Below are 25,228 nucleotides of genomic sequence, written 5' to 3'. Positions count from 1 at the left end.
GGAATAATAACAACTCATCATTATCAAACCAATGTAAGGATAGGGAACAAATGCACAAAACCAAACTATATACAGGACTAGGTCCCACACATTGTTAGAACTCACCCAATAGAAGTTATAATCTTAGTTTTTGTTGTTATGAATCTAGAATCCTTTTTGCCAGCCAACAAAGCTCCATGGCTACTTTACTTATAACTGGACTCTGGCATGCTTTCTCAGCATCTGTTTCAGCCACTGGGTGTGGGCCTAGGCCTTTGTCTGGTTCAACATTTCAGAGACTCCTGGGTCTGTAAATTCTTGTCTTATCTCAAAAATCTTTCCTTATTCATCTCCCTTGTAATATCCACCCTTCCTCATGGTCAGTATTTTTCACCTAAGTACTTTGGCATGATGAATGAGTGTCACTAGACTTGGTTCTTTCTTGATTAGTTCAACAAATGTGTGCTGGGGCCCTGCTCTGTACCTGGCTCCTACAGATGTTAAATACTGGAGCTGACATAATCCCTTCTTCAATAAGGTCTTTTTTTGGGGAAAGAGGCCACTGAGAAGGGAAAATGAAAAAATTTCAAACAATGATAGTATTGATGGCATTGGGAGCCAGGTGATGGCACAACTAGTAAAGCATACAAGTTACTATGTGAAGTTCCTGGGTTCCAGTCCCTGGCCCCCCACCTGCTGAGGGGAAGCTTCACAAGCAATAGAACAGGTTGTAGGTATCTCTCTTTTTCTCTCCCTTGGTCACCTGCTCTCACCCTATTTCTCTCTGTCTCTATCATAATAAAAAGGAAGAAAGGCAGGTAAAACTGGCAACTTATCATGTAGGCACTGAGCCTCATAAACAACCTTAGTGCCAAAAAAATTAATAATATAATACTTAGTGACTCTAGATGCATTTTGTACATTTGCATTTAAGATCTGGGCTCAAACAGACCTGGATTCAGATACTGGCCTGGGGCCTCTTCCAAACTGTGTGACCTCAGTTAAGTCAGAACCTCACCTAACTCAACAAGACAAACACAGACTTAAAGTGAAAGGATGGAAAACTATCATACAAGCCAATGGCCCACCAAAAGGGCAGAAATAGCTATTCTCACATCTGAGATGATAAACTTTAAAATAGAGAATATTAAAAAGGATAGGAATAGACACTACTTAATGCTCAGAGGATCAGTCAGTCAAGAGGACTTAACAATTATTAACATCTATGCACCCAATGAGAAGCCATCTAAATACATCAAACATCTACTGAAAGAGCTACAGCAATATATTAACAGCAACACAGTCATAGTAGGGGACTTCAACACCCCACTCTCTCAACTTGACAGATCATCCAGGCAGAAAATCAATAAAGACATAAGGGAGCTAAATGAAGAGACAGATAAACTAGAACTATTGGACATTTTCAGAGTCACTCATCCCAAGAAAGTGGAATACATATTCTACTCAAGTCCACATGGGTCATTCTCAAGGATAGCCCATATTTTAGGCCACATAGACAGCATCAGCCAATTCAAGAGCATTGAAATCATCCCAAGTATCTTCTCAGACCACAGTGGAATTAAACTAACACTTAACAATCAACAAAAGATCAGTAATAGTCCCAAAATGTGGAAGCTCAGCAGTACACTTCTTAACAACTTCTGGGTTGTTGTTAAGTTCGGGGCTCCAGCAGGCCGGGCTAGCTTCACAGCGGTAGACAAAGACAGAGACTCGGGGACATACGGCTGGGCTGAGAAGCTGCAGTTTAATCTTTATTCATGAACGGGAAAATCACCACACCATGTGCTTCCCCATCATTCTCCCTCCGCCGCTGCTGCTGGGACTCTGCACGTCCTTAGCATAGGAGGCAGGGAGAAAGCGGGGTGCAAAACTAGCAAGGGCCAAACCAATTCTCTCAGAGGTCAGGGGGAAGGGGAGCAAACCAATATGAAACACACCAACAATTCCCCCTTCTGTTTTTAACTAAATGACCACAGTATCAGGGGTGTGGGGTGAACAGAAACCTATATCGTACAGGAATTTTCAAAAAAGAAACTGGCACAAACATGGAGAAACATGTAAGCGAGTAACAAGAACCAGTGTGCTCCCAAGGAAGGCCTGAGGGGGCCATTTTTTGCCTCTGTGGGCAAAATTTTATCAGCTTAAAAAAAACATTTCCTGCCTCTGGGGGGCGTTATTTGCCTCGACGGGCATTTTCTAGCATAGGGGGAGGGTGAGGCCTAGAGTCCCAAGGCATGGCTGTAGTCAGTCTTTGAGAAACCCAGCAGCATAAGGGAAGCTGCTAGTTTTGTGCAAAGTGTCCGAGGTGTACCAGTGAGCCCGACAGAAGTACAAAGCAGATGTCCACCGAAGAATTGCCAGGGGTGAACTGTTGTATGTCTGTCTCAATGGGGAATATCAGCCATCGGAATTCTGCTTTTCTGTAGAGAACTTGACAGCTGCAATTCACTTACTATGAAACAAAACTTGTAGCAGGTTAGAAGTTTACCACAATTGATAACACTATCACAATTGGAAGTCCCTTCCAGCATGATTCCAAGGCTATTTAAAGTTCAAACAATAAAATGTGGAAAGGCAAACATGAACCATAGAAAGAAAAAAGCCTAGGCATGAGAATTATTAGCATAACCATAGCAACCTAACATTTCTAACTGAGAAGGAATCTGAGACTTTTACATATCAACAATGTCTTTTTAACCTTTTGTTACACCCATTCAAGATGGAGACACACCCTAGGTGTGCGCAGGTTTTTTTTTTTGACCAACTTAGTTAAAATATATTGATATTTAAACTAATTTTTACCTCAGACTTTAAATGTAAGTTAATTTTATCTTTATGAGAATTACGTTGAAAACCTTTTTCATTTAACTCTGTCTGGTAAGAATATAGCCTTAAAGTTATATTTTTAACCTTAAAGTTAATGTTACCAAACTTTAAACACACACGTAAACATGGTCTTTAATACACAAGGAGAGAAACCTTTGTTGCGAAGACATGTCATTTTAAACACGAATTTAGAACTGTACTGTCTTAGCCGTTTGGGGAGTGTGTTGTCCAGCAGTGGTCTCTTGGGCAACTTCAGCTTCAGGAATTGTAGGTTGCGATCTCTGCACGATTCTCTGCGTATTCTAGCTCGTCTGCCTTCAGACCCGAGCTGAGGATCTCGGCCAGGAGGCCCAGTTTCAGCAGGGAGCCTGCGGTCTCCGGGTGGCCCGGGATCTGCCCAGACTTCATAACAGGAGGGCGGGCGGGCCAGCCATGCAGAAGGCGCACGCCTAGGTGCCCCGGAGTGGCCATGATAGGCCGCTGCGGCCCTGCCCCATGGCCCTGCCATGTCTGGTGCCCTGCTCCCAGTGGCCAAGCAGTGTGGAGGGAGCCCACGCCCAATGTCCCGCGCCACATGGCAGAAAGCCGGCTCATGCGTGCTGGCATTGGGCTCCTGCAGGCTGGCGTTGGGCAGAAACCACAGAGTGGTCCAGAGATAAATGTTCCAGAAACAGCGAAACAGTCTCATGAAGAAAGGGCAGAGGCCTTTGGAGATCTCTTCACAAGCAGAAGAGAAGGCCATAGTACATAGGTAGAAAAACTGTCTTCACTTATCTGAGAGATGCGCAGGTCAGGTCCATGTGGGCGCCATTTTCCTGCTTCTGCTTTGACACGTTTTGGCGGTTCCAGCTCACTCTCTACAGAAAAGCAGAATTCCAGAGGCTGACCTTCCTCATGCAGCATTTCATCCCCTGCCATTTCTCTCCCTAGTCACCTACTTTGGACTGAGACTTCTATCGGACTTGCTGGTATACCCTTTGGACACTTTATAGACAATTACAGCAGCTTCCTTCCCTTCACGTTGCTGGTTTTTCATAGACTGACCCTGAGTAGTTCATAGACTTTACACACAGTTGCCCTGGGCATTAGATAAAAGGAAAGGGGGAGATGCTGGGATATTGTACAGATGCAATCACATCTGCCATATTGTCCCCTCAGGCTAATGCTAGTTCCCTCGAGAGTTGGGACATTCTCGAGTGCCTGTTTCGCCATATTGTGCCCTCAGGGCATTGTCTATTTCCCCTCAATATTTGGAGTGCTTTGGTCACTCCTCCCCCTTCCCATTCTCACGAGAGTTATTATCCTATCCTGGAGTGCTATGGTTACTCCTCCCCCTTCCCATTCTTGCGAAACCTGCTCCTATAAAAGCCCTTCTTCCGCACCTCGCTCTCTTGCCAGCACTCCACTTCGGTGTTCAGACGCAGGAAAGGTTACTGTGTAAGGCGGCCATTTTCACTACCTCCACGTGGGCCAACCTGCTTCTCTAGCACCCAACTCTGAGGTGCCAGGGCAAATAAAGATTTGTGTTCCCTCTTCGCTCCAGACCTCCTCTCTCTCTCCTCCGTGGCGCACAACAACACTGCGTCAAAGAGGAAATCAAGGAAGAAATCAAAATGTTTCGAGAGTTCAATGAAAATGAAGACACAAATTATCAAAATATTTGGGACACAGCTAAGGCAGTACTGAGAGGGAAGTTCATAGACATAAAGCACATTAGGAAACAAGAAAAAGCACAAATAAACATCCTGATTGCACATCTTAAAGACCTAGAAGAAGAACAAAGGAACCCTAAAGCAACCAGAAGGGCAGAAATCATTAAAGTTAGGGTAGAAATCAATACCATTGAAAATAAAAAAAGGAAAACCCATAAGATTAGCAGGAGACTTCTCCATACAAACACTACAGGCCAGAAGAGAATGGCAAGCTATCTATCGAGTACTCAATGAGAAAGGCTTTCAACCAAGAATACTATATCCTGCTAGACTGTCATTCAGACTAGATGGAGGCATCAAAACCTTCTCAGACAAGCAACAGTTGGAGGAATCAACTATCACCAAGCCTGCCCTAAAAGAAGTTCTGAAAGGTCTCCTATAAACAATCAGACAACCACAAATAGGACATATATCAAAACACTCTAAAACTCTACAAGAACCCAATGATATGCTGTCTACAGGAAACCCACCTAACTCAACAAGACAAACACAGACTTAAAGTGAAAGGATGGAAAACTATCATACAAGCCAATGGCCCACAAAAAAGGGCAGGAACAGCTATTCTCACATCTGACACGATAGACTTTGAAATAGATAAGATTAAAAAAGATAGGAATGGACACTACTTAATGCTCAGAGGATCAGTCAATCAAGAGGACTTAACAATTATTAACATCTATGCAACCAATGAGAAGCCATCTAAAAACATCAAACTTCTACTAAAGAGCTACAGCAATATATTAACAGCAACACAGTCATAGTAGGGGACTTCAACACCCCACTCTCTCAACTTGACAGATAATCCAGGCAGAAAATCAATATAGACATAAGGGAGCTAAATGAAGAGATAGATAAACTAGAACGGACATTTTCAGAGTGATTCATCCCAAGAAACTGGAATTCACATTTTACTCAAATCTACATGGGTCATTCTCAAGGATAAACCATATGTTAGGCCACAAAGACAGCATCAGCCAATTCAAAAAATCATCCCAAGCATCTTCTCAGACCACAGTGGAATTAAACTAACACTTAACAATCAACAAAAGATTAGTAACAGTCCCAAAATCTGGAAGCTCAACAGTACACTTCTTAACAACCTCTGGGTCAAAGAGGAAATAAGGGAAGAAATCAAAATGTTTCGAGAGTTCAATGAAAATGAAGACACAAGCTATCAAAATATTTGGGACACAGCTAAAGCAGTACTAAGAGGGAAGTTCATAGCTATACAAGCACACATTAGGAAACAAGAAAAAGCACAAATAAACAGCCTGATTGCACATCTTAGAAGAAGAACAACAAAGGAATCCTAAAGCAACCAGAAGGGCAGAAATCACTAAAGTTAGGGCAGAAATCAATAACATGAGAATAAGAAAACCATACAAAAGATCAACGAAAGTAAATGTTGCTTCTTCAAAAAAGTAAACAAAATAGACAAACCTTTAGACAGACTCACAAAACAAAAAAGGGAAAAGACCCAAATAAATCGGATAGTAAATGAAAGAGGAGATATCACAACAGACACCGCAAATTCAACATATCATATGAGGCTTCTATGAACAACTATACGCCACCAAGCTAGAGAACCTGGAAGAAATGGACGATTTCCTAGATACCTACCAACTTCCAAAACTAAGTAAAGAGGAAGTGGATAACACGAACAGGCTCATCACAGCTAATGAAATTGAAACAGTTATCAAAAATCTCCCCAAAAATAAAAGTCCTGGACCAGATGGTTTTACAAATGAATTCTACAAAACCTTCAAAGAAGAACTAATACCTCTACTTTTAAAAGTCTTCCAGAAGATTGAAGACACTGGAATACTCCCTCCCAGCTACTATGAAGCCAACATCACTCTGATACCAAAAGCAGACAGGGACACAACCAAAAAAGAAAACTACAGACCAATATCTCTGATGAACATAAATGCAAAAATATTGAACAAAATTCTAGCCAACCGGATACAGCAGTATATCAAAAAGATTGTTCATCATGACCAAGTGGGGTTTATCCCAGGCATGCAAGTTTGGTTTAATATACGTATATCAATCAATGTGATCCACCACATCAACAAAAGCAAGACCAAAAACCACATGGTCATATCAATAGATGCAGAGAAAGCCTTTGACAAAATACAACATCCCTTTATGATCAAAACACTACAAAAAATGAGAATAGATGGAAAATTCCTGAAGATAGTGGAGTCTATATATAGCAAACCTACAGCCAACATCATACTCAATGGTGAAAATCTGGAAGCATTTCCACCCAGATCAGGTACTAGACAGGGATGCCCACTATCACCATTACTATTCAACATAGTGTTGGAAGTTCTTGCCACAGCAATCAGGCAGGAGCAAGGAATTAAAGGGATACAGATTGGAAGAGAAGAAGTCAAAATCTCCTTATTTGCAGATGACATGATAGTATACATAGAAAAACCTAAGGAATCCAGCAAGAATTTTTGGATATCATCAGGCAATACAGTAAGGTGTCAGGCTACAAAATTAACATTCAAAAGTCAGTGGCATTCCTCTATGCAAACACTAAGCTAGAAGAAATTGAAATCCAGAAATCAATTCCTTTTACTATAGCAACAAAAATAATAAAATATCTAAGAGTAAACCTAACCAAAGAAGTGAAAGACTTGTATACTGAAAATTATGAGTCACTACTCAAAGAAATTGAAAAAGATACAAAGAAGTGGAAAGATATTCCATGTTCATGGATTGGAAGAATTAACATCATCAAAATGAGTATACTACCCAGAGCTATATACAAATTTAATGCTATCCCCATCAAGATCCCAAGTACATTTTTAGGAGAATAGAAAAAATGCTACAAATGTTTATCTGGAACCAGAAAAGACCTAGAATTGCCAAAACAATCTTGAGAAAAAAGAAAAGAACTGGAGGCATCACACTGCCAGATCTCAAATTGTATTATAGGGCCATTGTCATCAAAACTGCTTGGTACTGGAACATGACTAGATATACTGACCAGTGGAATAGAATTGAGATCCCAGCAGTAAGCCACCACACCTATGGACATCTAATCTTTGACAAAGGTGCCCAGACTATTAAATGGGGAAAGCAGAATCTCTTCAACAAATGGTGTTGGAAAAAAGTTGGTTGAAACATGCAGAAGAATGAAACTGAACCACTATATTTCACCAAATACAAAAGTAAATTCCAAGTGGTTCAAGGACTTTGATGTTAGACCAGAAACTATCAGATACTTAGAGGAAAATATTGGCAGAACTCTTTTCTGCATAAATTTTAAAGACATCTTCAATGAAATGAATCCAATTACAGAAAAGACCAAGATAAGCATAAACCTATGGGACTACATCAAATTAAAAAGCTTCTTCACAGCTAAAGAAACTACTACCCAAACCAAGAGTCCCCTCACAGAATAGGAGGAGATCTTTACATGCCATACATCAGACAAGAGGCTAATAACCAGAATATATAAAGAACTTGCAAATCTCAACAAGACAACAAATAACCCCATCCAAAAATGGTGGGAGGACATGGACAGAATATTCACCACAGAAGAGATCCAAAAGGCCGAGAAACACATGAAAAAATGCTCCAAGTCATTGATTGTCAGAGAAATGCAAATAAAGACAACAATGAGATATCACTTCACTCCTGTGAGAATGTCATACATCAGAAAAGGTAGCAGCAGCAAATGCTGGAGAGGGTGTGGGGTCAAAGGAACCCTCCTACACTGCTGGTGGGAATGTCAATTGGTCCAACCTCTGTGGAGAACAGTCTGGAGAACTCTCAGAAGGCTAGAAATGGACCTACCCTATGAACCTGCAATTCCTCTCCTGGGGATATATTCTAAGGAACCTAACACACCCATCCAAAAAAGACCTGTGTACACATATGTTCTTGGCATCACAATTTGTAATAGCCAAACCTGGAAGCAACCCAGGTGTCCAACAACAGATGAGTGGCTGAGCAAGTTGTGGTAGATATATATGCAATGGAATACTATTCAGCTATAAAAAATCGTGACTTCACTGTTTTCAGCTAATGTTGGAACGACCTTGAAAAAAATTATGTTAAGTGAAATAAGTCAGAAACAAAAGGGTGAATATCTCATTCTCAGGCAGAAGTTGAAAAACAAGATCAGAATAGAAAACACAAGTAGAACCTGAACTGGAATTGGTGTATTACACCAAAGTAAAAGACTCTGGGGTGGGTGGGTAGGGGATAATACAGATCCAAGAAGGATGACAGAGGACAGTGGGGGTTGTATTGTTATATGGAAAACTGGGGGATTTTATGCATGTACAAACTGTTGTATTTACTGTTGAATGTAAAACATTAATTCCCCAATAAAGAAATTTTTTTAAAAAGTCAGGACCTCACCAAGCCTGAGTTTCCTCATCTGTAAAATGGCATAATCAAAGGTGCTAAATGCATCAGAAGACTGCTGTGAGCATGAAACAAAACACAGAACATACTTAGCACAGTGACAGACACAGAACACACTTAGTAATAGTACAGTTCATGTTTACTGAGACTATGTGGCACAAGTTGTTCTGAGTGCATTCCACAACAATTCTATTAAATAGGAACTATTTTTCTCCCCATTTTACAAATGAAGAAAATGAGCCACAGAGAGGTAAGTTTCTATAGCAGAGATCACACAGGTGGTAAGTGGAATCATTGGGATTTGAACTCAGGAGTCTGGCCTCAGAATCTATGCCTTTAGCAGCCTCTTCGTATATCACCTTGTGATTTACACTGGTGATTTCCATGTCAACATTGAGGTGTAAGTATTGTGTCCATGTTAGGGGTGAGAGATTGATTTTGGGGGCAGTTCATGGCCTGAAAGCAAATGATACCCCATAATCTTTCAGGACACATAACAGGTGCTATCTGGAGCAGGAACAGAAGCTGGGGAGCCCAGGAAACACATCCCATGGGGGCTGTGAGAAGCATTAGGGTGAGAACTCTGCACTGTTCTTTCTCCTCAGCTGAATACCAGACAAGCATCCAGGAGAAGCTGCCACTCATCATAGGTTCCTCAGTGGCCAGCCTGGTCTTCCTCATTGCCGTGGTTGTCATTGCCATCGTGTGTAACAGGTGGGTGATCATCCCCCAACCCCTTCAGGCCTATCATCCTGTGCTTCCAGTCAGCCTTTCCAGAACAGTATTCTGTTGTTGTTGTGTGTGCTTGTTATTTGTTGTTTGTTTGTTGTTTGTTGATGCTGGGTGCTAAAGGACTAGTGGGAAGGGAGTAGAAATAATCCATTTCACTGTTTAAGGCACCTTCAAAAATAGGGCAGTAAAGTTGGAGAAAGAGCATACGGTTATGCAAATGGACTTTCACACCTGAGAAACAAAAGGTCCCAGATTCAGTCCCAGACACCACCATAAACCAGAGCTGAGCAGGATCGGGGGGGGGGGGGGGGGGGGGGAACAGGGCCATAAACGGAGTGTCAGATGAGTAACTGAGGAGTCCAAGCAAAGGTTCCTGGCTAGGACAGCTGGAGGGGTGGACAGAACACTTTGTGGGCAGGGTAAGGGAAAGTCATCCCATGGACTGACCAGCATATGCAAAGGCAAAAGGTGAGACTAACTCCCTGACTTCTAACAGTATCATACAGAGACTCTCTTCCTTTATCTAGGAATACATTGGTTCTTGAGGTCAGATGGACAAAATCCCCTGGAGTGTCTGGGGCCATGGGTGGGAGATAACAGCTCTTTGGAAAGGGTTTGCCTCAGGAGGGGACAAGGAAAATGGTGTGCCTGAACTTGAAGCAGGAGAGAAAGGAAGCAATTAGTGGGACCAGGAAGGATGGGGCTGCTAGGCAAAGGATTGGTAAGGAGCCCTCTGTCTTGGGTATGGCCTTTCCCTATCACCTGTTATGGCTCCCAGTCCCTGGGTGCCTCCAGGTGGCTCCAGCCCTTGTTTTTGTTTCAGAAGACGGGGGTTTGAGCGTGCCGACTCGGAGTACACAGACAAGCTGCAACATTACACCAGTGGCCACAGTAAGTACACCCCTGAGGGTTGGCATTCTTGGCTCTTCACTCTCAGGCCCCAAAGTCCTCTTCAGCCTTCCTTCGCGCCAGCAAGCCATTCCCTGAAGGAGCCAAGCTCACTCTCCCCTCTCAGGTTCTACTGTTCCTCCACCTGGAACACTTTCCCTCCTCCTCTTCATCTGTGTGACTCAAGCTTTATCACAAACAAGTTCTTGCCCGTGTGTGTGTGTGTGTGTGTGTGTGTGTGTTCTCTCAGGGTCTTGTAATTACACCATTCCCTGAACAACATTTTCATTCATATATAGAGAAAAGGAGAGACATTGTAGCACCTTAGGTGCGATAGCATTCTTGTGCAGTGCCAGGGTTCAAATGTGAGCCTCAAGTATGGCAAGGCAAAGCAGCCTATCCAACCCAGTGGCTCTATGGAATGGATAGTGTGAAGCAGAGGTGGGCTGGGTGGTGGCATGCACACCTGATAATGTGTGCATGTTACAATGTGAAAGGACCGGGGTTCAAATCCCCAGGCCCCACTGGCTGCGGCTGCGGGTAAGGCTGCATTAGCAGCAAAGCAGTGCTGCATGAATCTGCCTTTCTATCTCCCTCTCTATCTTCCTTTTCCTTTCAGTTTCTCTTGTCTCTATAAAATAAATATTTTAAAAGAGACATAAAAGATATACATAAAAATAAGTAAGACATATGGCATCTGAGAAGATGAAAGTGCTATGAAAAAGAGGCAAAATATACTAGGGTAATAGAAGGAATTGACAGGATCAAAGTTGCAGTTTTAAATAAGAGAATTAGGGTGGAGCTTATTGAGAGGGCTCCATTTGAACAGAGTAAGAAAGGAGTTGGGGGTGGGAGGAGTTGAGTTGCCTGGAGATACCTGAGGAGAAAGCATTTCAGGCATAGAGAACAGTCTGTGCAAAGGTCTTGAGGCTGGAACAAAGTTTCAGGAACAAGCCAAGAGGTCAGTATAACCAGAGCTGATGGAGAGAAAAGTAGGACTATATTGAGGATGATGTATTGTGAGAAAGATGTATTGTGAGGGTCACAATACAGGTGGGCCTTGATTTTCACTGAGTGAAAGGGGGGATCTAGAAGGGTCTTAGCAAAAGCATACCATTCACTGAGTAATAATTTTGTTTTGGGGTGTTTTTTTATTGGTCTAGGACAGAAAGTGGAGATAGAGAGAGAGAAAAATCGACACCTATAGATCAGTTTCACCACTAGTGAAGCTCCTCCCCCACCCCACAAGTGGGAACTTTGGGCTTGAACCTGGATGCATGGTAATATGTGCAATCACCACCCAGTCCTTTAAGTTAACAGCTTTGACAGGACTTCTTTGGTTCCCATGTAGAGAATGGACTGTAGGAAACTTCTGTACTAGGCAAGGACAGAAGCAGGAAGACCCAGGTCAATGCTGGAATAAACCAGGGAAGAGGTGATAGTGGGTAACCCAGGTGGTAGCCCTGAGGTCACTGGAGCCTGACATATTTTGAAAGCACTAGATTTACTCCAGGATTGAGTATGGAAAATGTGCAAGAAAGACAGACAGGGGCTCTAGATATTAAGCCTATAAGTAAGACTTAATTTGAAGTAAAAGTTCCCAGGCTTAAAAAGTCATATTAGACATAAAATATAAAAATAATTAAACCATTACAATTTCCAAAGATAATTTAGGCAACAATTTAACCAAGAGGTAGGTAGAAAAAGGCTTCTTAAGGGTAAAAGCAATGAAAAGATCATAAGAAAAAAGCAGACAGATTTAACTACACAGAAATAAAAACAAAAACACCTGCATGTTAAAAATAAAAGCCATAAATTCTGTCAGCCCCACTTCTCCCTCCAGGTAACAAAAGCATGATCATAGACAGAGCTACACATATTGAGTGTGTTCTGGGTGCCAAAAGCTGTTCCAATGCTTTACGTGTATGTCTTCACTCAGCTCTCTCATTTCCCATTTGGAGTGGGAGGCACAGAGAGGTCACTCAGCTACTCAGGGAAGGAGCTGGGGTCTGGGCCCAGGGTGTCTGGCTCCAGTACACAAACTCTCAACTGCTCGGTGGTTAAGACACAACAGAGACCACACTCTAAGTGATCTACACCCCACTGAGATAAAATAGGCAAGCTTGCTCACTCTGTCACCTGGAGTCATTTGGGAGCATCACTATTTTCAAGCGTGAATCAGTAACAAGGAAACAGGTGACAATGGGGGGTTTCATTTTAAAATATACCCTGGATTTGCTAGAGAAACACATTCTAAAACTCAAGCTCCTACCCCCTACATCTGAATGGGACTTCAGTTTTGGTTGATTCCCCACCACCACCACCCAGCATCGCCAGCTTTATGATCCCATAGCCACCAGCAAGCCTGTGTCACCAGGACAAAAGAGGTAGCAGCAGTCCAGAGGTGTGTGTGAGTAGCTTAGAGTCACCCGCACAGTTCACATTGTCCATGATTCAGTAGGTGCAGAGTGGGACCCAGGCCTATTATGCTTGGCATGGAGCCAGAGACTGACCTGGAGCCTCTTCCCTCCTCTGCCACTGGCCAGCTCAGAAACCTTGAGGAAGTCATCAAACCTTGAGCCTTGGCTTTGTTCTTTGGAAAGTCATAAAACTGGTGTTTATTTCAATCCTGAGGGTTAAACTTATGAATATTTTAAAATAATACATAAGGGATAAGGCAGTGATGCATGTGGTTAAGCGCTCACATTCCAGTGTGCAAGGACCTGGGTTTGAGCCCTTGTCCCCACCTGCAGAAGGGATGCTTCACCAGCAGTGAAGCAGGGCTGCAAGTATCTCTCTGTCTCTCTCCCTTTTTAAAATTTTTTTTATTTATAAAAAGGAAACATTGACAAAACCATAGGATAAGAGGGGTACAACTTCGCACAGTTCCACCACCAGACCTCCGTATCCCATACCCTCCCCTTATAGCTTTTCTATTCTTTACCCCTCTGGGAGTATGGACCCAAGATCACTGTGGGATGCAGAAGGTTCAAGGTCTGGCTTCTGTAATCTCTCTCCCTTTCTATCTTCCCCTCCCCTCTCAATTTCTCTTTGTCTCTATCCAAGAATAAATAAATAAGTGGTCTGGGAGGTGGTACAGTGGATAAAGCATTGAACTCTCAAGCATGAGGTCCTGAGTTCAGTCCCTGGCAGCACGTACCAGAGTGATGTCTGATTCTTTCTCTCTCCTCCTATCTTTCTAATTAATAAATAAAGTCTCTAAAAAATTAAATAATTAAATATAAATAAATTAAAAAAGTGAAATAATAAAAATAATACATAATAGTAACCAGCTCTTCTTTTTATGGTAGTGATTTCATTTAGTGATCTTTTTGCCAAGTACATTATCAAGTCCTTTAAAAAATACTTTTTCTTTATTGGAGGGATTAATGGTTTACAGTCAACAGTAAAACAGGAGTTGGTATATGTGTAATATTTCTGTTTTCCATATAACATTATAACCACCACCACCCCCCACTTGAGTCCTCGTCCACCATCATGTTCCAGGACCTGAACAGTCCCCACTCCCCCACCCCAGAGTCCTTTATTTTTATGCAATACACAAAATCCAGTCCAAGTTCTGCTTAGTGTTTTCCCTTCTCTTCTTATTTTTCAACTTCTAAGAGTGGGATCATTCCATATTCATCCTTCTCTTTCTGGCTTATCTCACTTAACATGATTCTTTCAAGCTCCATCCAAGATAAGGTAAAAAAAGGTGAATTCACCATTTTTAATAACTGAGTAGTGTATATACCACAATGTACTCAGCCAGTCTTCTGTTGTTGGACACCTAAGTTGCTTCTAGGCTTTTGCCATTATAAATTGTGCTGCTGTGAATGTAGGTGTACTCAGATCTGTTTTGGATGGGTGTGTTTGACTCCTTAAGAATATATCCCCAGGAGAGGGAATGCCAAATCATAGGGTAGGTCCATTTCTAGCCTTTTGAAAGTTCTCCAGACTGCTCTCCACAGTGGTTGCACCAATTGGCATTCCCATCAGCAGTGCAGGAGGTTTCTTTTACCCCCACAACCTCTCCAGCATTTGTTGTTGCTGTCATTTCTGATGTATGACATTTTCACAGGAGTGAAATGGTATCTCATTATTGTCTTTATTTGCATTTCTCTGATAATCAATGACTTGGAGCATTTTTTTCATATGTTTGGTGGCCTTTCTGAATATCTTTGGTAAATATTCTGTTCATATCATCTCCCCATTTTTGGATGGGGTCATTTGTTTTATTGTTGCTGAGTTTGGTAAGCTCTTTATATAGTTTGATTATTAGCCTCTTGTCTGATGTATGGCATGTAAAGATGTTCTCTCATTCTGTAAAGGGTCTCTTTGTTTGGGTGATGGTTTATTTTGCTGTGCAGAAGATTTTTAATTTGATGTAGTTCCATTGCTTTATTTTTGTTTTGGTCTTCCTTGCAATTAAATTTGTATCATTGAAGATGCCTATAAAATTTAGATGAAAAAGAATGCTACCAATATTTTCCTCTAAGCATTTGATAATTTCTGGACTAACATCCAAGTCTTTGATCCATTTGGAATTTTCTTTTAAAAACATTCTTACTTATGCAGATTGAGGTAGCATACTGGCTACATAAAGTGACTTAAATGCCTGTGGCCCTGTGGTCCCAGGTTCAATCCCTGCTATCACCAGAAGCCAGAGCAGAGCAGGGCTCTGACAAAAATCAAATAAAATTCATTTGTTTTAATAATCTTTTTTTATTTTGCTTTATTTTTATTGTATTTGTTAGGACAGAAAGAAATTGAAAGGAGAAGGGTAAAGAGATACCTGCAGCACTGCTACAAGTCATGAAGGCTCCCCCCTTGCAGGTGGGGACTGAAGCCTTTAAAAAAAATTATTAAGCCTTATAGACCACTATGGTAGGTGCTGCTTATAATGTTCCATTTTGTAGATGAAAAAGTGTGAGACACAGAGAGGTTAAGTAACTTGCAAAAGGATACATACACACACACACACACACACAGCTGGATTAATGGTAATTAATACTGGAGCTGAATTTAGAAAGCAGTTTATTTATGACCAATGTTACTGGCAAATGCACAATTCAACAGCAGTTTTCTCTACCTGACTTCTCCCTTAACCTGAACTTCCCATCTGGGCTCAGTACTATAATTGGTGGCCCTTATATAGACTTAAGTAATCTAAACAGCACCCCAGTATTTTCTGAAGACTACCTGCAGAGATCCTTAGTTGGCATCAGTTCAGCACACTCCCTTCTGAGGACCCAGGTTTTATAAAGGCTTTAGTCTTACTAGAAATTCGCCTCTTTGTTAAATTATTTTTATTATTATTTATTAGATAGAAACAGAAAAACTGAGAAGGAAAGGGGGACATAGAGAGAGAAAGAGACAGAGACACCTGTAGCCTTGCTTCAAAACTTATGAAGCTTTCCCCCTGCAGGTGGGAACCAGGGGGCTTGAACTTGGGTCCTTACACACTGTAATGTGTGCACTTAACGAGGTACACCACCTCCTGGCCCCCAAAACACCTTTTATTCTCAAAGAAAGGTTGGGGAAACACCTGATAGGAACTGGTATCCCAGCAGTGATAAGTGTATCCAGAATTCAAACCCCACTTCTTAAAGGTCCTTTAACCTTTCTTGTCCCATTTTCTCATTTGAAAATGCAAGTATTGGATTGGGCTAAATGAAATGGCCGCTTCTGTAGGTGAGAGATGGTCAAACCTCAAAAATTGAATAATATACAGCTAATAATAACATCTGCTTGGTTGGGTCATTAAGATTAATTGGGTGGTCCAGGAGGTGGCACAGTGGATAAAGCACTGGACTCTCAAGCATGAAGTCCTGAGTTCAATTCTCAGCAGCACATGTGCCAGTGATATCTGGTTCATTCTCCCTCTCCTCCTATCTTTCTCATTAATAAGTAAATAAAATATATTTTTTTAAAAGATTAATTGGATCAGTAGCTATGAAGTGCCAGAACAGGGTTATTAATGGTAAGGTGAAACCAAAGAGCCACAGAAAAGCAGAGCCATACATTCAGTGAGTATTTGTGAAACATCTGCTATATACCTCCTTCACATATGTCCTCCAGAGAAAATACTCTAGAGGAAGGACACATAACATGGGGTTCACAAATCCCTGGAGCTAGAGCAGTGCTATCATTCTCCCAGCAAGTATGAACAAGACAGAAACCACCTCTGTTTTCCTGGAGAACAGGGTAAAAGAGGCAGCAGAATATTACAGAAAAGGTTGGCAGGAGCTGTGGGTAGGCATATCTGGACCTTGACACATGTAGAGACAGGGCTGAGGGAGTCAGAGAAGGAATCATGGGTTTCCCTTTACCAGAGGGATCAAGGGAGACATCACAGAGGAGGTGACATTTGATTTGGACACAGAAAGGGAATTTATGAGGTGTACCTGGGACCTCTGGGTAAACAAATCCTTTCTGCTGCCACCAAAAGGAGCAGTGAGAAGTTAAGGAGAGTTGGAGTACCAGGTGAAGAGACTTGCTTCTGATCTTCCAAGCCTCCTGAGTGATCCTCCAGGCCCAGATGGGAGCACAGGCTGCAGCACCCATGGAAGAGGTCTACCACTACCAGGAGTGGTGCCCTAATGGGCTTTGAACTCCTGCTCTGCTTCTGCTGAGTTTTTGAGCTGACCCACTCCTACCTGTCCCCAGTTCTGTTTGGAATAAGACTGAAAGCTACTTCCCAAGAACCACAAACCAGGATGAATCTGAGCATACAAGGAACCATTAGGTAGTCAGGTGGTAGCGCAGCGGGTTAAGTGCACGTGGTACAAAGCGCAAGGACCAGCATAAGGATCCCAGTTCGAGCCCCTGACTCCCCATCTGCAGGGGAGTCACTTCACAGGCAGTGAAGCAGGTCTGCAGGTGTCTATCTTTCTCTCCCCCTGCCTATCTTCCCCTCCTCTCTCCATTTTTCTCTGTCCTATCCAACAACTATGTCATCAAGAACAACAACAGTAATAACTATAACAACAATAAAAAAAACAAGGGCAACAAGAAGGGAAAATAAGTAAATATTTAAAGAAATAACTATAGCAATAAAAAAAAACAACGGCAAAAAAAGGGAATAAATAAAACTTTTTTTAAAAAAGGAACTATTAGTTGGGTCAACTAAATACCCCCAAATTAAACACCCCAGCTCTGAGGAGTGCTGACTTGGGAAAGCAGGAGAAATAATCCAGACCTGGGGGACTTCTATACAGGAGGCATGGCCACAGTAATCAAGAGGATCTCCAGCCTTTAGTTCAAGTCTGAGAGACCTGAGTTCAAACCCTAGCTAGTACTATTAGCTAGCTGTGTGCCTTAGGCAGACTACTTAGCCTCTCTAAGCTACAGTTTCTTCACGCATGGAGTGAGAATAATGATCCCTTCCTCTAAGAGTCTTCCCGCAGAGACAATAATGCATATAAAGAGCCTAGAATAGTGTCAGGCAGAGACAAAGGGCTCACTGAGTGGCAGCTGCTATTATTATCCTCCATCATTTGGATTTTGCTCTGCTCTGCAGGCATTGCGTCTGTGTTGTGTGCAGAGCTCTCTGCAACCTCTTGGAGGAGGGAGGAGGAATAAGATCAAGTGCTCCCACACCCTCCTGCCAGACTTCCATAGTCTAGAATGATTATTCTTAACTTCTTTTGGGGTAGGAGGGGTCTCCAACCCCTTGAGATGTTGCTCAAAGTTTTGGATCCTGGGTGGAGGTAGATAGCATAATGCTTATGCAAAGAGATTCTCATGCCTGAGGCTCCAAAGTCCCAGGTTCAACCTACTGCACCACCATAAACCAGAGCTGAGCAGTGCTCTGGTTTAAAAAAAAAAAAAAAAAAGTCTTGGATTCTGTGAACAAATAGCCATGTATATTGGTATATATAATTTTAAGACAGAAAAATTTAGACTCAGGTTGAATTTTGGAGAACTCTGATTCTCAACCATGTCTGTTTCTATTAATTGTAGACTGACTTTAAGGAACATGAGTTACTTTCTGATGCCGACAGGCAATAGTGGTAAATAGAGTCCAGACTGGGCAGATAGCATTAATAGTTATGCAAAAAGCTTTTGTCCCTGAAGTTCCTATGCTACAGTTTCAATCTCTAATATCACCATAAGTCAAGCAGTGCTCTGGGCTCGCTCTCTCTCTCTCTCCCTCTCTCTCTCTCTAATAAAATAAAATAAAATAAAATATATAAAATGTTAGCAAAAAAATCTTTCTCTGTGGTCCAGGAGGTGGCACAGTGATAGGGCTTTGGACTCTCAGACATGAGGTCCTGAGTTCTATCCCCAGCAGCGCATGTGCCAGAGTGCTGTCTGATTCTTTCTCTCTCCTCCTATCTTTCTCATAAATAAATAAAATCTTTTTAAAAAATCTTTCTCTCAAGAAAAATAATAACTAGGTTCCATCTCAGGAGACTCCCAATATCCATTCTGGCATTGCTAAGTAATTCTTAGATCCAAATTAAATAACCCTGACCTAAAGTGCTAGAAAGATAACCACATAAATAATCCAAAATAAAGCCATTATGTTAGAGCAGCAGTGGGCAGATATTTCTGTAAAGGCCCACTTAGTAACTGTTTTAGGCTTTGCTGGCCATACAGTGTGTTCAAACTACTCAACTCAGCAGTTGTAGCTATAGCATGGAAGCAGCCATGGGTAAAGGAATGTGCATGGCTGTATTCCAATAAATCTTTATAACAAAACAGGCAGGGGTCAGTTTGCTAACCCCTTAGAGATTCCAACTCCTAGATTCCTAGAATGTCTGAAATAGAGGCTGAGAGTGGTCAGCTAACATGTCCAAGGTCATGCAGCTGAGTGGGGTTAATGGCCCCATTCACCAGCCAGCCAAGTCCCACTGTGGCCCAGAGACTCCAGCTCCTAGTTCCCAAAGCTGCTGATGACAAAGTCACAGCTCCTGGAATAGTTAAGGAAGTGTGAGCAAGGAGCTGAGAAGCCAGAGGGAAGCCTGGGCTAGGAGAAGGCCAGAGAGGGGTCAGAGCAGTGGGCAGCTAGTTATATGGAAAGGGAAATGGAGAATGGATCATCTTTCCTATCCTTCAAAACACTGTTGGCTCACCGTTTTCAGCCTACCTTGGATGGACCTTGAAAAATGTTAAATGTTAAATAAAATAAGTTAAATGAAATAAGTCAGAAACAGACGGATAAATATGGGATGATCTCACTCTTAGGCAGAAGTTGAAAAATAAGATCAGAAGAGAAAACACAAGTAGAACCTGAACTGGAAAACTATTGTATTTACTGTTGAATGTAAAACATTAATTCCCCAAGAAAGTAAAACAAACAAACAAACAAACAAAAACTGTTGGCAACTCAGTCAGTTCAGGGGTTAGCATTGGGTCTTTGACATCCAAACTACCTCCTTTTCTTTCTGCATCAAAAAACAAAAATCCACATCAGGCAAGGAATTTGAGATCCAGAAAAATTTAAGACTTGACTAGTGAGAAACCAAAAAAGAGAGCCCAGAAGCTTGGAGTACTCAGACCTTGGCGAGTAAAACAGCTAGATTGTGGGGACAGTTTGGGAAGGTAAAGGCAGCCTGGAATGGCTCCCAAGAGGAGAGGATTAGGTCTCAAAAATCTAGGAGAACCTCTTAGTGAAAACCTGGTAGGTAGCATGGCCTGATCTCTATCTCTCTCTCTCTCTCCCTCCCTCCTTCCCTTGACTTCCTCTTCCTTTACTTTGCAGCCCCTGATTCTCTTATCACACAAATGGCAAACCTATCTCTCCTTCACCTTTTTATGCCGTCAACCATAGCAGACATTGCTGACAGTCTTAACTGCTCTGAAAAGCTATTCCCAATCAGAGTTGAAACAAGTGCTGGACCCTAGTTGTTAACCCACTGCACTCTGTTCTTCCTCTCTACTCATATCAATGCTCATCTGCTCACCTGGGTCGAGAGAGGTCAGGTGACCTCTAGGGGGCTGCCCAGTTCTTACAGGGACCACACGGAATAATATTTCCCTCCTTGAAGGCACTGACTCCTGCTTTCCATTTGTCTACATCTTATGTCTATGCATGTGACTGAGCCTGGTCTTTTCCCCCAGTAACCCCAGGTATGAAGATCTACATTGACCCTTTCACCTATGAGGACCCCAATGAGGCAGTACGGGAGTTTGCCAAGGAAATTGACATTTCCTGTGTCAAAATTGAGCAGGTGATTGGAGCAGGTAGGTGACTGGTGTCCCCACAGATACCATAGCCTCAGGTAGGGGGTGGGGAGACCTCCCCAATGTGTTTTCCCGAAAAGAAGGATGTGGGACAGGGGTTTTAAATAACCCTCCAAGAACTGGAGGCTCAGAATGCCAAAGGCAGATGGACCCCCAAAGGTTGTGTCCAGTAAAACCACCTCATAAATGAGGAGACTGAGGAGACTCATAAATGAAGCGCAGGACTGGGAGGTGGCTTGCACATCAGGTCAGAGATTAGGCTAAGTCTAGAAGCTAGTTCTGTGCACTCAGCGCTTCATCCTTCCTGCTACTTACCCCAGGTCCCTCTACCCACCTCCAAAGGCTAATCAACATCTTCACTCTGTCCCAGCCTGAGACAGCTACAAAACACTTAGTCATACTCCCCAAAGTGGCTGGGATTTAGGGGGCCCTAACATTCTATAAATGTGTTCTGTGCCTTCAAGGATCTGTTGACAATTGTGAAGATCTCCTGTGAGGGAATCTTGTTTCTGTACCATCACAGAAAAGGAAGCAGATATGAAAGAGGAAGCCAGGCACTGTTTCCCTTATCAGAGAGAAGAGGAAAAAAGGAAGGACACTCAGAAGTAGTAATCGGTGTAGGTGTGACTTAGAAAGGAAGGCATAGACTATATGTAAAAAAAAAAAAAAATGTAGAATGTAGAAAAGTGGGGAAAAATTGTTATAAATATAGAGATAGAGATATAAACTTAACCCATATCTGTGATCAGTTTCCAATGGAGTAGTAGGAACATTATGTAATTATACCCCTATTATCTTACAATTTTATAAGTCAGTATTAAATCACTAATAAAAAGTAACTCCTGTGACAACCAGAACAAAAGTAATAAGGAACAAGGAAGTGGCATTTCCACCAGGCCAGTGACACCTGCCTCTCTTGATGTGTCTGTCCCAGGAGAGTTTGGTGAAGTATGCAGTGGCCACCTGAAGCTGCCAGGCAAGAGAGAGATCTTTGTAGCCATCAAGACACTCAAATCAGGCTACACTGAGAAGCAGCGCCGGGACTTCCTGAGTGAAGCCTCCATCATGGGCCAGTTTGACCATCCCAATGTCATCCACCTTGAAGGTGTTGTCACCAAGAGTACCCCTGTGATGATCATCACTGAGTTCATGGAGAATGGCTCCCTAGACTCCTTCCTCCGGGTAAGGGAAGCCAAGAGAACCACTGGAAGGTCAGGAAAAGAAGGGGTTTTATACCTTTAGAGCTTTATACCTTTATACACAGTTTTATACCTTTAGATCTGAAAGGGACCTTAAAGCAAGATCTAGGTCAGGAGTGGTTTATGTGCTACCACTTTCCATTCCCTTACCCATGAAGGGCATTGCTGAGTAAAGCCAGAAGCTCAAAATCCTCCTCTACTCAGGAAAGCATGTCTTATCAGAGCTGTCATATGAACTGAAATATGTCATCCTCTGTGCTTTTGTTGTTATTTTATTTTATTCGTTTTTTGGACAGAGAAAGTGAGAGGGAAGACAGAAATAGGGAGAGAAAGAGACTTGTAGCACTGCAGCACTGCTTCACTATTTGTGAAGCTTCCCCCCTACGGGGGGGACCAAGGTCTTGAACCCAAGCCCTTCCACATTGTAGCATGTATGCTTTACCACGTGCATCACCCATGGCTCCACCCTCTGTGCACCTCTCATCATGCACATGAGAAAGAAGAGGCTCACAGAGAAGTAGAGTTTGCCCACAGCCATGCAGAGGGTCAAGGTGAAAGCCGGGTCTTCTGACCCCTTTTTACCAGATTTTGGTTTTCCCTATGTTATACAGGGAATCGGTGATATGAAGCTTGTTCTCCCTACTATTTATTTATCCTTGGGAGTTCTGGGGAAGCAGTTCAGAGCACAAGTCCAACAGAAAAGTTTACAACTGCCAACTCCCACCGAGCAGATCAGGGTCAGCTGATAAAAAGCACTGACTAGGATTCAGAAGAATGCCAATAGACTAGTTGCCAATCAACAAGTTAAGTACATAGTGTGTGCCAGCTACTTTCTCATTTACCTCAAATATCCCAGCGAAGTAGGTGCTACTCATTCCTGTTAAAACCACAGGTTAGGAAGTGAAACTCTGAGAGACGAGGCAATTTATCCACGGCTGCATATTCAACAAGGATGAGAACCAGCTGTGACTGTTCCCTATCCCACAGTCTCTCCACCACCCCCAGAACTGGCCTCTAATGGGCCTAAGGTTCTCCTGAGCATCTGGGTTGTTCCCACTGGAGACCACTGCTGGGGGGACAGGGACCAAGGCCCTACTCTGCTTTCCCATTTGGGTTTGGAGTTCTATTGTTGCTGCTACTACTGCTGTTTTTCTGCATAACCATTATGCTGTCTTCCTCATTCAGAGCTCAGAATTCTGCCTTTCTACTTACTTTTTTCTCTGCTTACCTCCAAGCAAAACGATGGGCAGTTCACAGTCATTCAGCTAGTGGGCATGCTTCGAGGCATTGCGGCCGGCATGAAGTACCTGGCAGATATGAACTATGTGCACCGAGACCTGGCCGCCCGCAACATCCTTGTCAACAGCAACCTGGTCTGCAAGGTGTCTGACTTTGGGCTCTCACGCTTTCTGGAGGACGATACCTCAGACCCCACCTACACCAGTGCACTGGTAAGATGAAAGCAGAGAGCACTGGTGCCATGGTGCTAGGAGACTGGGCACAGTTACCCATCTGTCCCTGAAATGCATTTGTATTAGCAGCTATCTTACCAAGCATTATGCAGAACCCTGAGATATGCAGTCATGAGCCATGGTTTCTGCCCTATGAGAGCTCATAAGCAGGTGGCAGATCAGGAATACAGGAATAAAGAATGACAAGGCACTGAGTCCTGACACAGGCTTGGGAAGGCAGAAGAGAGTTTTCTAGAGTGGATGGCATCTGAACTGGAAGCTGAAGGGCCACAAGGTATGACAGGAATACAGGTATCAAGAACAAGTTGTGAGCAATAATGTTGAAGAAATAAACAGGGCCAAATAGTGTAGGCCCTTGAATGTCCAAGTTGAGGACTCTCTCCTAAAAACATCTGGGGTTGTTGAAGGATAGTTTGGTTTGGTTTGGTTTGGCAGTGACAAACCAAGTTGAGCCCACAGGTTACCAGGTACAAGGGCCCAGCTTCAAGTCTCTGCTCTCCACTTGCAGATGGGACACTTCACAAATGATAAAGCAAGTCTGCAGGTGGCTCTCTTCCCCTCTCTCTTTCTCTCTCTCTCTAGTGCACGTGTGCTCCCTCTCTATATTCTACTCCCTTCTCAATTTCTCTCCGCCCTATCAAAAAGAAAGGGAAATAAATGGCCATGAGGAGTGGTGGAGTTTCCCTGCAGGCACCTGGCCCTGGCAACAACCCTGGTGGCAAGGGAAGAAAGAAGAAAAAAAGAAAACAAAAGAAGGGGAAAGGAAAGGAAAGGAAAGAAAAGGAGAGGAGAGGAGAGGAGAGGAGAGGAAAGGAGAGGAGAATAAAAATATAAGTAAGGCACAAGTAAGTCAGGCATGAAGGAAAGAGTCCTGTCTGTGTACGAAGTGCCACCTTGATAGAGAAGTAAAGGCATAATTATAGAATGATGAAGAGTAAACAACTCTTTTGAGACTTAGGGGCAGTCTTCCAGAAGGTCTTAAAGGATGAGAAGGATATTTCTAGACAGCAGAGTAGATAAAGGTACTCCTGCAAAGGCAACAGCATGCACAATTGCCCAGCTATCTAAAGCAGCATGATAAGACTAAGGATCAGTAAGGTTCTTCATGTGATTGGTACAGCACAGTGCACAGAATGGGGGCATGGTATTAAGAGCAGAGGCCATATCTATGACCCAACGATCCTCTTCATTCTGTTCACCAGGGTGGGAAGATCCCTATCCGCTGGACAGCCCCAGAAGCCATCCAGTACCGGAAGTTCACCTCAGCCAGTGATGTATGGAGCTATGGTATCGTCATGTGGGAGGTGATGTCCTATGGAGAACGGCCCTACTGGGACATGACCAACCAAGATGTAAGTCTCTAAGAGGGTGAAGAGAGCTTCTCAGGAAAGCCAGATGGGAGGGGGGGAAATCCTTGGTCCTTTGCCAATCTGCCATGAAGCAGGAGCAAGAAGTCAGAAATCCTGGACCAGAAAAGTTCCCAGGCCAATGTTTAAAGATTCTACACAGGATTCTCGATGCTCCAGAGGGTCAAGAATAGGAGAAGCCCACCTACTCACAAATCAGCAGTTCTTCAGGATGCATTCACTTTCTGGTCAACCCTGAATGAAAATTTATCTGTCACCAGTCACTGACCACCTAGTTGGGGACAAGATGATTATTCTAAAATCCAAGAACTTGTATGAGCAGTTGCTAAATTGGAACTGGCATGTCAAGCCTAGTAGATACTGAGGTAAAAGTAGTGTGGGCAACCAAGAAGCCTTCAGAACAGCTAAGACTCCCATAGTGGGCCTTAGAGACATGAAAGCTTCCTATAGAA

At 42.8% G+C, this 25,228-nt stretch overlaps 1 protein-coding gene across 2 annotated transcripts in view; it reads left to right on the top strand.

Annotated features, from left to right (window-relative positions):
* EPHB2 (EPH receptor B2) overlaps positions 1-25,228 on the top strand; it is a 179,670-nt gene that overhangs the window by 139,858 nt on the left and 14,584 nt on the right. The window contains exons 7-12 of one of the 2 annotated variants that reach the window (XM_060205521.1): positions 9,533-9,641; positions 10,486-10,550; positions 20,616-20,738; positions 21,673-21,920; positions 23,173-23,388; positions 24,612-24,761. In XM_060205521.1, coding sequence (XP_060061504.1) covers positions 9,533-9,641; positions 10,486-10,550; positions 20,616-20,738; positions 21,673-21,920; positions 23,173-23,388; positions 24,612-24,761 — 911 coding nt within the window. Of the gene's footprint in view, positions 1-9,532; positions 9,642-10,482; positions 10,551-20,615; positions 20,739-21,672; positions 21,921-23,172; positions 23,389-24,611; positions 24,762-25,228 lie in introns of both variants that reach the window. The other variant, XM_060205520.1, reaches the window with a different exon arrangement.

Source organism: Erinaceus europaeus, chromosome 13, assembly GCF_950295315.1.
Source record: "Erinaceus europaeus chromosome 13, mEriEur2.1, whole genome shotgun sequence".
Taxonomy (NCBI): Eukaryota; Metazoa; Chordata; class Mammalia; order Eulipotyphla; family Erinaceidae; genus Erinaceus; species Erinaceus europaeus.
This window is presented reverse-complemented; position numbering and strand designations above follow the sequence as displayed.